This window comes from Zophobas morio, unplaced genomic scaffold (assembly GCF_036711695.1).
Source record: "Zophobas morio isolate AGI-343-1 ecotype UQ-CSIRO unplaced genomic scaffold, CSIRO_AGI_Zmor_V1 ptg000012l, whole genome shotgun sequence".
NCBI lineage: Eukaryota > Metazoa > Arthropoda > Insecta > Coleoptera > Tenebrionidae > Zophobas > Zophobas morio.
The window spans coordinates 15,705,850-15,719,519 of NW_026972117.1; the positions used below are offsets into that span (position 1 = coordinate 15,705,850).

Here is a 13,670-nt window from a genome sequence, read left to right on the forward strand (position 1 = left end):
TTTGTTTCCATTCCCACTCGACAGAAGAACATAATTAGCCCCTCCCACCCACCCTGTCTTCTTTTCGGTGACTGATTTTATCCGATTTGAATGAAATGAATGATCTTATACTGAACAGAAATAAAATTAATGACATATCTTCCAAGAACATATAGGGCGGTGGGCGGGGCTAGTACTTGCTAAGATAAGACTGATTTTAACAAAAAAAGTTACGATTAGCACTTTTTTTCGACTTTTTTCACATTCTAAATTCTATTACTAGTTTCCATTCCCATTCGACAGAAGAACATATTTAGCCCCGCCCACCCACCTTTGACTGATTTTGGCAAATTTTACAGGAAATAATATTTAAATTTTATAAAATAACATACTCCTATAATGTTAATAAGAAGATTCCAGTATAGTACATTTTAATGTTTTGCAACAATATTGATGAGTTTCGCTTTATGCCAAAACCTATATATGTGAAATGATGCCTCGTATGAACAAATTTGAGTTAATGTTTTTTCTATAGTTTCCTTTCACATTCCTTATTGTCAATTTACAAGACTCTCCCCTATGGGACACTGATTGGCTTATCACTATTGTGACATCTACTGATAATAATAAAAATGTGCGTGATAATTTTACACGTTGTTTAGCTATTTGACATTATATTTGGTAACCTATAAATCAGGACTGTTTCACTTCTTGCGTTAAAAAATATTTCAAGTATTGGTGCACAAAACTGTTGTCTCAGCCCTTGGGCCATCAGTGTGATCACGGACAGTTTGCCACGCCTAGCTTATCTGAAGGATATTCACTCAGTGTACAACACTAACACCATTATTTTAGGTATATGTTGCGGTTTACTATTTTTTTTTTTCAAACAACTGCGTTCCACTTTGTAAATTTTACTAATTATAATACGTAAATTGTACATTTTGGCAGGGCTTGCTTAATCCTCACCACTCTGAGTACGAATTGCACTTATGTCGAAGGACACAATTCCTTCTACGACGAGCGGATGACGCAGAGAGACACAATTATACACCACCCGTTGCGAGTGGACTGCCCGAGCGGCACATTACCCTCGCCCCACGAAGCTGTAGCAACTGTGTCGTCAACAACTTTATATATAACGTGCAAAGACGATGAAGACGAATGATGAACACACGAAATACAAAATTCCGCTTGCATTCCTTCAAAGTACTTAAAGATAGCTCTTATCACGCTTTTAATAATGATGAAAACAACTACTTTCGTTTTTATTTCATACTTTTTAGCTGGAGTGTGTGAATCTGTGCTTTCGTGTTATCTACCAAACAAGTGAGTACGTCTACGTTCGTTCTATATATTATTATAATTAATTATTGTGTTTTTATTTACAGATGATTTCAAGTACTCAAATTTTCTTGCTTGTCATGGTGGCATTTTTAAAAAATATTTCGAATAGTAATGCAGAAAGTTGCTGTGTTACCGGTACGGACATTTATGATATCAGGGAGAGTTTGCGTGATCTCAGATCTATAAGTTACGAATTAAGTGTTATTCGTTCCATAAAATCCAATGAATTTTATAAAATGGACAACATATACGTTCCACTTTTAGGGGCCTGTTGCGGTTTTCTTGCAGCCGTATTGTTAGCTTTGTTGTATATAATATGGAAAATTAATAAAAACAGAAATTAGCTAAGTGTATAATTTGTATCTATTTACAAAGTGTAATAATTGACCAAACTTGTTTCTATTCTAAATTTTGGAGATGACATCATCAAATTGTTGGTGGGGATGATTAGCCAAATTTTGGTTAGCGTTTAACCATCTACATGATAATCCTAATATATACATACAAAATTTGACATCGGTCTGATAGTTTCGGAGAATATCTACCTAATAAAAATCAACATAGATGGACAAGCAGACAGACAGGCAAACACACGCAAACGGGAGACCACTTTTTTCGTACTCTAAGCGTCATAACACATCAAGAAAACATGAAACTGGCAAGTCGCCCGATCGACTTGATTAGCCTAGGCTCAGGAAGTAACAAAAAAGTAGTTTTAGAAATTTGCGAAAATGAAGTCTACAGTTCTTGATTTCATCAACAAAATTAATAGAATTATGCATTTTTACTTCCCGAGCGAAGGACGTGGTTTTTCGACGTTTTATGGAAGCTACAGTGAGAAAAAATAGGTCACCGTTTCCGTTTGTGTGTGTCGATGATCGTATAGATGATAAAATCTCAACCAAAATTTGTCTAATTACACTTTGACGAGTAACTGTTATTGAAATTTTATAAAATAATATTCTCCTGTACTTGTGGTTGATGAATCCGCCTTGAGTTTTTTTTTTCACATTTAAAGTGTTATACCTAGTCGTCAAATTGACATTTATGGCAAGTCAGTAGCTGCAATCTTCTTAACACGGTTATTAGGTACCCTCATGTCAAAATTGACAACTATGAACTGACATACCAGCATTGTTATCAATACTTTTTCGTAATCTAGGAGCTATTAAACATCGAAAAAACAGAAAATTTGACGATATTGCAGTGCTTTTCCGATTTACACTCTCGTAATATTTAGAATTAAGAGAAATTCTTAGTAGTTTTATTTTTGATTACTGAAGAAAAGTTGTCAACTTGTACTCGACTTATGTTTGATAAAATCTCAGATATCTGTTGTACTTTATGTGAACTTAATGAGGTAAAAAGCAGGCGAAGATTTTTATGAGTGAGATAAAACTACTGTTTTTCATCTTAAGATTAATAAATAAATCTCTAAACATATAAATAAATTTGTAGTTAGGTTTAGCTGCCGTTTAATACAATATGTAGAAAGCCTGTTTTGCCATGCCATTAGTAATTATGTAGTGGGGGTTCTAGTTCATTTTTGGGGTGGAAAATTTGAACTCGTGCAGAGATTCGGGTTCTAACTCACTTCGGACACTATTGTCAATTGTGTCAACATAAATAAACTATTTTGAAATTGAACCAAAGCGCTTGAACATTTCACAACATTTTCACAACAGGCTATTTTGGCACGTAATTTGAGAAATTTTGACTTTCAGAGTGAAGACGTTCAACTTTTTTCTAAAATAGAACGAGAAAATGTTTAACTAGTTCAAGTTTTTTACTAAATTATTTAATATTGATATTTAATTACTTTTTAAAGAACTTGTTCAATATTTTACGGCGACAATGTACATCTCACAATCTGATTAAACAAACAATAGATTTAGTCTTCTTAAATATTTAAAACTTGTCACTTAACTGTGAGTTACAAACACATTTTCACTTTTGACAGCCTTTATTTGACGTTTGCCAAACAGAGCCATCTACTGGTTTCAAAAAGCATATAAATCACTATATTTGTGAAAAATGTACAAAAGCACTTGCTAAACACAGCAATACTAAATGTCTAATTAAATAAAATTAATTATGTATAACAAATATAATGGATTTAGAGCATTTTTATTTCAAACAATGTTCTTCAAACCAAGCAAATGTTTTAAAACTTTGCAAAATATTACCATAACTTTCGTATCATATTTTTTGAACGACGACAAGTGTTACTAAATGTATAAACAGATGTTATCGACACGTAAATATTCTGTGACATCTTCATCGAACAGATTCGCAATCGATCAGATAAGATAAAAAAATCCTAGTAATTAATTTATGAACGGATAAGTCTATTGCAACATTTTCCGAATTCACCACGACTGTACCTCATATCTAATTTAATCTTCGAAAATCACGCACAATAAAATATTTTGCTTTATTTTAAAAAAACATGAAAATTGCGTGGGCGTAGCTAAAGTGGGCTCGAAGGTGGCATCACGAGAATAAATATCAAACCCGATAATAAATTCCTACAATAAAAAAACATTAGTATCACGTTAGAATTAAAAATTATCCAACTCCACACACTCCGTGTTAATTTATTATTAGTACAGTTACCAAGAGCTTAGGGCCACTTTTCAAATAAATTTTTCTCACCAGAAGATGTTGAACTCGGGCCGGTCCGGCCGCCACTGGCGTAACTGCCGGCCCCACCACTTAAAATTCAAAATTAGAATTCAAAGCACATAAACGTGAGAATATACGTAAGATTTTGCGAGAAAATGAAGTTCGTTTGTGGAAACGGTCGAAATGATTGACACCGCGGAAAACGAAATTTCGCCTATTTTCAGGGGTTTTCTTCTGGAAGGTCTGCCAGAGTGCACTCGGCCAAGCCGACGTGCACGTCAAACAAAAATAGATTTCTCAATTGCCTGATGTTTTGAAATGGGAAAGCGAGTTTTCCGTCTGGCTAAAAATATTGTTTCATATCCACTTCGGTGCATCGTCTATTCTTTCTGTTTATCTTTAGGTAAAGAATTAATGGCACTAGGCCGTTTTAAATATAGATAAGCAGTGGGTAATCTTTTTTTTTAAGAAAGTGAATCAACAAGCGATTATGATCGTGCAATTAACGGACCTCAAATGAATCAAGATGTGGTCAGCGGTTTTGTTTTTAAACTCCTTTGTGATCTTTTATCTTTGTTAAAAAGCCAAGGTTAGAACGAAAATACAAGATCGTTATGAAAAAAAAAATGAAAAACAAAACAGACGAAGATCCAAAATAAATTTAAGAAACTTGCTTTGAATTGTTGAAATTATATTTAGATATTGTAACGATCAGTCGTTATTATAGCTTACAATAAGATCTCAGTACTTGCACTTAATTTACAACCTCAAAGGAAACATCGACTATGGTGATTTAATGATTTGTGTAATTAACGTTACGGTTGGCTAACTAAGCCAATTTGATAGTTTTGTTTGCCAAGACGTGCAAAATATCAAATCTATAATTTTTTTAAATGTAGAGTGAGATCATACCCTTAACACGGGATCCCTCTTGATACCAAAAAAACGCAGCTTTTCGGAAACCTTCACTCGAAAGCTCTAAACCTACGCAAGGTTATTACCATTCCAAAAACATTCCGAGCTTCCAACAGATTTAGGAATTTTTGTCAAACTTACAATAAAGCTTTTTCGATTTTCAGAGGTAGAAGTTTACGTTAATTTATGTTATAAAATTATAGATCTGCACACGTTCTGTTCCGTCATAAGTCATAGGTCAATTTAAACAGACGGTATTAATTGCAGATAACGACCGGAAACTAAGCAATCTTTTTCTATAAATACTTATAGGTACTAGAGATTAGCTAAAACTTAACGAAAATATCTCAAACAACAAGAGCGATAATTTTTGCAATTGTACTTGAAGTGTTTACAATTAAAATCTACGGTGAAAATAGCTTTGAATTGGCAATTGATATCGATGACGTCACAGACAATGTAGTATGTCAGTAAGAATGGATCTGCAAAGTAGAGAAAAAAGAACCAAAGCAAATAATTGGAAGTACGACCAATTTCCTATTCAATATTATATTATTACTCAAAAGAAAGCAGTAGGTACTTCAATAAAACATACTCCTATTTGTTTATCTATCAGAAGAATTATATTATAAAACCATTTCTTTTTTTTTTACTTCTCACTTGAAATTTAAAAAGGGTTCATTTATGGCATTTAAACTAATCTTCAACATTGATCTATTGAATTAAATTAATATAATCGTAGACCCGAAACGAAGCCATCGGGTTTGCTTTTGACTTAACCATTAACTTGAATTGCATATTTTAAAGTCATGTAAATTATTTGTTGTTTAATTCTTGATAGAGTTTGGTAATTTTGTTCCTCGTACAGTTACCATTTTAAGTTCGAGAAATATTGAATTTGAATTGAAAAAAGCGCAAAATTTCGTGGAGAAAGCGGAATACACGGTTTGTGCTTAAAACTGACGGTTTTTCTCAGATGTCATTTGCCCTAATATATGTTAAATTATACATTTGATGATTTTAATAGTTGGATCTTTTACGAAGATGGGGTACAGAAGATAATATGCGGCAGGTTTTTTAGGCATAGAAATATGAGTGTATAGTGTGTGTTATATCTGATAAATAGAATAAAATGATCGAGAAGGGGTCACAGACTGCCTATACTTAAGTTTCACAGCTTTTCCCTCTCCAAAATAGAGGAATAAACAATGTACCATTCATATTTTGCATTTTGATATAAGGGCACTTTTCCAACCATCAAAAAATACTAAATAGGGTGTAGTGTCCCGGTTCAAGTTATATTTAGCGGCAGAAAGAAGGCGTTTTTTTGTAATGTAGATTTTTTTTCTTGTGGAAATCTAACAGAAGGGCAAATTCACAATAGATTAACGGGACACCATGGTTACCCCCATGTGTAAGTAAAGTTTACCATGATTTTTAATTGATAATTCGTCGATCTCACGTATTGCAACGGTGGTGAGACGCGACATTCAGAAATTCGACACATTTTGCGTCATTTATTGTTTAGACTAACGTTGATTGGGCAGCTCCTGGATTTCCCGGAACGCGCTCGGGCTTGTTAAAAGCGATAAAATTGTTATTTAATTTCACCAAATCTCTAGAAATTACACATTTTATTTTCTTGTATTGTATTGTATAGAGCATTATGTACATTTAAGAACAACCTGTGTTTATGTGTTTAAAATTTGTAATTTTGTACTTGAAAAGAACGAGATTTTTTGTAACTGGAAAATACAGCCCAAAAAAAGAGAGAGAGAGAAAGAACTTAATAAAATTATTCCCACCATATTTTTGTGCCGTTAATTCAAGGTCACTCTTCTACCTTTGCATCAGAACACATTCCGCCATTTCAAAACACAACGTAGGGTCCCATCTTGTTGACGATCACAGTTATTGGCCATTTTTTCAAATTTTCGCGGATTTTTCAAATTTCGTGCGCATGTCTTAATTTTGGCGGAATGTTTGGGTTATTACAAGGGTTCCATTTTGTTGATGATCACAGTTCAAGGCCAAATTTACAAAGCGCGCGGTCCTCGACATCTTATTAAGTATCAGAAAGATAAAGTAATAAAACACAAAGTTTTCCATTTTGAAAAAATTGAAATATAGATAAGTATTTGAAAATGGTACAGTTGTAGAATTTTTATGAACACTCTGTATATTAAAATTTGATTAATTTGATACCATAACAAAGCGCGTATCTTTCTTTATCCATCCACAAAATATTATAAGGCATGCTTTAAAAATAACCCTGCGGCGATTTTTTGTGAAGCCTTCCATTGCCAAAAAATTTTAAGAACATTGGAATACCGTGGTACCATCGTTTCATTTTAAAAAAACCAATTTGTATGTTACGTCTTAGAAAACGAACACTCTGTATAGTTAAAAATAATTTTAGAATATAGTCCTCAAAGAACAGTACAACTTTGTTCTTTGACTTTTTTTCTATTTCAAGTATTAATGAGAAATCGACAAACGCGCGGTAAGTGATTCACCCTGTATATCATATCCGGAATTCAAAATTGCCAACACAAAAATTTACTTCAATCTTTAATAGTCACCCGGTATTAGAACACATTTACCTTCACAACACAATCTTTTCATTTTGTTTCTATGTCAATAGATCGAAAGTAATTGAACTACAATGGAAATTATACAGAGTTTCTATAAATGATTATAGGGTCGAAGTAGGTCATGGATGTGTGCCGCCTATCAATTTATGCTAATGTTACTAAACCCTCAAGGATTCACGACCGATACGAGACCTGCATAACTGGTTGCCTAAATTCTTCTTATCTCAAAAAAATTAAATTAAATTAATTCATTAAAATAAAAAGAAAGAAATTTATTGTGGTGAAACGTCACAGTTTGCCATTTTCTTCAGGGCATATATTCACTTTTTTTTTTATTTCAAAATGTTCTGTAATATCCTTTCGTCAATGCTTTGGACCCATTGTCCAATTTCATGTTACAACAGAAACTCTTGACTGTTGAGATCATCTTCTTAGGTTAGTCAAGTTATTTATCAGTATGCGTTATTAGCTAACCTTCTGTACTTGTGCAATAAACTTATCTTTTGACATTATTGTTTATTGAATGTCATTCTTTCATAAACTGGTATATACTATGTTTTATTTCATTAATTGCTATTACAGATAGAAAAAAAGTCAAAGACCGAAGTTGCACGATTCTTTGAAAACTATACTTTCAATTATTTTTAACTATACAGAGGTTCTGTTTTTAAGGCATAACACACATCTTAGTTTATTTTTAACTAGCTGACCCCGTGAACTCCGTTTCACCTACAATTTAATTTTGAATCTGCAAAATCGAATGCTTTGAAATCTTGCAGATGTTTTAAACATATGATAAGCATAATAAATTTTTATTCAAAATATATTTACTTATCCCCTCCAAAAAATTGATGGCGTCAACCCAAACTTTTGCCAAATGAATCATATCTAAAATGTCCAAAATAGGATGAGACTATACTTGTGATTTATCATTCCATTCATATTTTTTAGTTTTGCTTATAGGGGGTGTCTCAAAAAAATTAATCACTGACGGGCCAATTTCAAGTTGGTTTGCAATTAATTGCAAGCTGCGTTACTATGGTAACCTCGCAAAAATATAATGGTTTGTATTAAGAGTTCTACGAGATCACCATAGCAACGGAGCTTGCAATTAATTGCAAACCAACTTGAAATTGGCCCCTGAGTCAATTTATTTTATTGATTGAATCAAGAATTGCAAAACTGAATTTTGAAATATTGCAGACGTTTTGAAGTTACTGTTTGACATGGTAGGTTTTCAATCAAAATATATCTGTTTATCAAGCCCAAAAACTTGAAGACGTCATCTCAAGATTTTGCCGAATAAATCCTATCTAAAATGTGGAAAATATCATCAGTATATTTTCGTAATTTATCATTGCATTCATATTTTTTAGATTTGCTTTTACAGTGACTCAAAAAAATATATGGATCAGTCAATTTATTTTAGTGAATAACTCAAGAGTTGCAAAAATGAATACTTTGAGATCTTGCAGACGTTTTAAAGTTATTGTAGGCATGGTAAATTGTTAAGAATATTTATTTATTCCCCCCAAAAAATTGATGGAATGGCTCACTCGATTTTCGCAGATAATTTTGGGAATACAATACAGTTATTTTTAGTATTACACTGCACCAATCCAAGGTGGTATACCTACGTGTTGATAGTAAATGTTGTTTAGGTCATCACAAAATTGTGTGAAGAAAAGACTCAACTCGAAAATGCTGAATATGTTTCATTATACTTTTGGTGCGAAGGAAGTTCTGTCGAAACAACGTTCGATCAATTTTTTGACAATGGTTGATATAAATAAAACTCAGTAGATGCTCATACTCGAAATATGAAGTATCTACTCGAATATCAAATCAAAATATTTCTAGTTTTTCTAGATGATACTAATACTTCAGTAAGTAACAGTTGATGCTCAAGTAGCATCTCGATACAACAAAAAAGGACAACAATGACAGTGTTCAACCATCAAGGCAAAAATCGAGTCACCAAAATATAAGTTAGTATGGGGTAGACACCTTGAGATGGGAATCTCTATGGCCAGTGTTAGAAAAAACGCACTGCACAATTTATGCATAAATAAAAGTTAATTACATGAAAAGTTTTCGATATTCCTGCTCCTAATGTGTTTTTCAAACTGAATGCACCTTTTGACGACGGTCCACATTCATGAAAGTCACCATGTTTAGTTAAAATTCACTCTTACAACGATCCTACTGGTTTTCTAAGCTACTTTACAGACAGCTCAGTTATTTGCCACGCCGATGCTCATTTCTAGATTAAATGCTCACAAAACGCGTAGATGTTCAGTTTGTGGCCGGGGAGATACAATGTTTCCCAGTAGGTACTCAGTACATAGAGTAGATGTTCAGGTATATAAGAGTAATAATGAAGTAGGTACTTCGTACTTCGAATATAAGTATCTACTCAGTTTTATTCATACCACCCAATGTCTCGCTTCAATGTTTGACTATTATGTTGATTATGAGCACAACGCTGATCAACTTCCATATCCGTTTTTTTACGAAAAAACAAAGAACGATTTGAAATGCAATATACTTTTCACAATCGCACGATAGAATTAGTTTTGTATGACACTTCAGTTAGACGACAACCATTGAAATTAATTTGAAGTGGCGATTCCCATACAAAATTTTTAGGATTTTTTGATTTTTTAGCTGTTCTTTTAAGTTTCCCCTATTTTTTTAATTTATAAACAATCCCCGTAATATAAAAATTTCTTCAAATCGGTCAAGCCGTTTTTGAGTCTTAGCGAGACTAATAGGAACAGCAATTGATTTTTATTTTATAGATGACTAATAAATGGGGGTTGGTGGTAGAAAGGTGAAAATTTAGGGTTATGTGTATTTTTTGATGCCAAATCTTAGAAATATAAAAATAAAAAAAATTGTCAAAAAAATAGACAAAAATTTTTTAGGGTGGGCCACCCTTATCACTTAGGGGTTTAAAAAATAGTTTACAACCTATTGTCAGACCTACCGAATAGACATAAAAAATTTCATACAAATCGGTCTACTCATTTCGGAGAAGTTCGGTTACAAACATTGTGACGCGAGAATTTTATACATAATGCATTATTATTTTAGAACAAATTTCATTACCATAAAAAAGGCTATACTGACTCGACCTTAAAAGATAGACATATGCTGTCGCGGACTTTTCTTTAGAACTTTTAGAGGGGAACAATTTCGTCATACATGGTTTTTACGTAACTTTAACCGTTTAAGCAGCGTAAGCAACAGAAGCTGTCAAAGGAGGAATAATTTTCCCGTTTTTCCGAATTTTTCATTGCTACTTCGCTCCTAATGATCGTAGCGTGATTTTATATAGCCTATATGTAGATATGATACATGGACTATCCAACACAAAAAGATTTTTTGAATTTGAACCAGTAGTTTATGAGATTAGCGTGTTCAAATAAACAACAGCTTCAGCTTTATTATATTATAAGTATAGATTAAGCACACTATATATTTTTACATATTTTGATTGACCTCTTCAGTTTTCTTGAAATCTTTTGACAATGGAAGGTTATTAGGTAAGCTAAGGAAGTACGAGTATAGTAATCGAGTCCATCGGATGAATGGCCACTTTTATGTTTTCTTGACGTTTCATGACCTCCAGAGTACGCAAAAGTAGTCACCCATTTCCGTCATTACTCATTAGACACGTAATCTTCGAAACTACTGAACCGATGTTGTCAATTTTGTATGTGTATGAGGATTAGGAATTAGATGTAGATAGTAAAGCGCTAACCAAAATTTGACCATTCATTCCCACCAACAATTTGAAAATAATTGGAATAACGTCCTATTATAATTTCAAAAATAAATCATGATTGTAAAGCCTAAGAAGACAGCAATTAAAATACGTCAAGATATATATGGTGTTTTATATAAAAAACTAAGTTGTGTGTTACGCCTTAAAAACAGAACATTCTGTATATTTAAGAATAATTTTAGAATATAGTCCTCAAATAACCCTACAACTTTATTCTTTGACTTTTTTCTGTTTCAAATAAGAAATGAGAAATCGTGCTCTGTGCGCTAAATGACTCATCATGTTGGCATGTTTGGGTTATGAAGAACGTCTATTTTCAAACATTTTACTAAACTGGGGGACAGTATAGCAGTAGTAAACTTAGTAATGACCGTGAGATAAGTTATATGTACACAACAACTTACTTACAAGTCGGGTAATTACATACGTGAAAAAAAAGATATTTCAGTAAGTCACTGACTGCCCACATATTTATGTAGTGGGCATGTCATATTATGTACAACTTTTAATCTTTCTTGTATTTGATAAAGTAATAGATAAAAAGACGTTAACTAACTTGAAAATTTGACTAACAGGTGTAAGCGTCAGTTTAAACCATATAGCTAAATATCAAAAATTGTCGTTAAATAACGTAAAACTCATTTACTTATAATTTCCATTCGATATCTTATGAAAAAATATTTGTTTACTGAGTTCGGTATTCCTCTCAACAATAATTAGAAATAAAAAAAAAATGTTGTCCCACTGAAATACCTCGATATCAAATATTCGACCTGAATTAATGGTTGCCTATCTATCAGCCAACAAACATCGAAAAAACAATGACTTGATGTATAGTTTTGAAAACTTCATTCTACCCTATAAAATTTTATTGACAATAACGAGATGGACAATATTTATGGCTCAAACTAGTTCACCCGAATTTGTCGGAGAACATTAGTTGTATTCATAAAATAAAACGATGGTCCCTGTCCGAACTTGGATCATTCTGCTTTCTAACATCTGGGGATTATCGGCACGCGACAACTTCAAGTTGTAAATATCTTTTGCTATTGTACTACTGTCGGTCTCGCTATTGCTAATAAAATTTTATAGTGTAGAATGAAATTTCCAAAACTATACATCTTTTATAATCACGTTGTATATAAATATCGAGTGACTATTAATTTTTGTGATTTTTTTGTCAAGTTGGCGACATATTCAAAGTGTTGTGATGGCATACGGATTGTCAAATTGAAATTTATGGCACCAAATCAGTAGTTGCCATCTTCCCATCGTATTTGTTTGGCGAACTTATGACAAAAATAACAGGTGTGAATTGACAGTCCGGAATTGCTGTCATGAATTCAGAATTAGAGCACATTCACCTTCACAGCAGTACACTACACAATACTGTATTACTGGTTGCCTACAATCCAAAATAAAGTTAAATCCACTGACCAAACTTGTACGAGTACCATTTATAGAAGTTAAGCAAGTCGTAACTACCTAATACCGTATGATTGAAGAAAACTCCTCTAGTGGGCCGTGCAATTTATTTTTAACATACTTAATGTTGGCAACACTAACGCGTTATTTATTCAATTTGGCAGTTACGATCAAATAACTGTCAAATGAAGGGTCAATTAGCCAACATAGTTATTTTAAAAATAAAATGTACTATCTAACTATACGATTTTTTTCATCATACACTATTAGTTCTCTGAGAAAATATAATGCCTGTAAAATTACAATTAAAGTGGCGAAAATAATGTATACAATAATTAACAAAACGGACAATTATAAATAACGGAACCTGTTGGACTTGAAAAAAATCAACACTTATTTTTTACATTTTTATAACATAAACAAACGAGTAAAATTTTGGTACTAAATAAATTTTAGCAAAGTACTTACATGTCGCTGTAATACAAAGGTTCCTTCAATCTACTTCTTAACAATCGCCCTAACCTAACCATTCTTCCAACTTCAACCATCAGTTTCTCTCTTACACCAAAGTAATGTTTAACTCTTGCCTTCTTCTTCACCAAATCCATGAACGGAATTGTAGCCACAGCCTCTCTTAGATCCCTCAGTTGATTGCAGTGGTCCTCCACGGAACGGTGAAACACTGCGCTTACTCTTAATCTGGTCATTTGTTCTTGTGAAACGCTCAACAATCGTTGCCACGAGAATTTTAGTCCCCTATTAAGACCCTCGTGGTCCTCAAGGGGCAATTTGCATGATTGACGTAGCTGGAAGGAGGCGTAAAGAAGCTGACACCCATAATTGTAAGTATCCTGGAAGAAAATTACAAATATACTAAAACACAATTACAACACTACAGAATTAAATCATTCACAAAAAAGTGGGCCTGCAGCGGTTTTAAATGCATATTTCATTCATAATTGTTGCCCACAAGTGACATGGGTTAACAACAT

At 32.9% G+C, this 13,670-nt stretch overlaps 1 protein-coding gene and 1 long non-coding RNA gene across 5 annotated transcripts in view; one reads left to right on the forward strand and one right to left on the reverse strand.

Moving 5' to 3' along the window:
• Positions 1–13,670, reverse strand: part of Sls (sallimus) — a 195,337-nt gene that overhangs the window by 160,254 nt on the left and 21,413 nt on the right. For all 4 annotated transcript variants that reach the window (XM_064054558.1, XM_064054555.1, XM_064054554.1 and 1 more), the window contains exon 7: positions 13,147–13,529. In XM_064054558.1, coding sequence (XP_063910628.1) covers positions 13,147–13,529 — 383 coding nt within the window. The remainder of the gene's footprint in view (positions 1–13,146; positions 13,530–13,670) is intronic.
• On the forward strand, positions 650–1,682 carry LOC135127890 (uncharacterized). Its single transcript, XR_010280297.1, has 3 exons — positions 650–834; positions 931–1,308; positions 1,371–1,682. It is a non-coding gene; the product is annotated as an uncharacterized LOC135127890 (long non-coding RNA).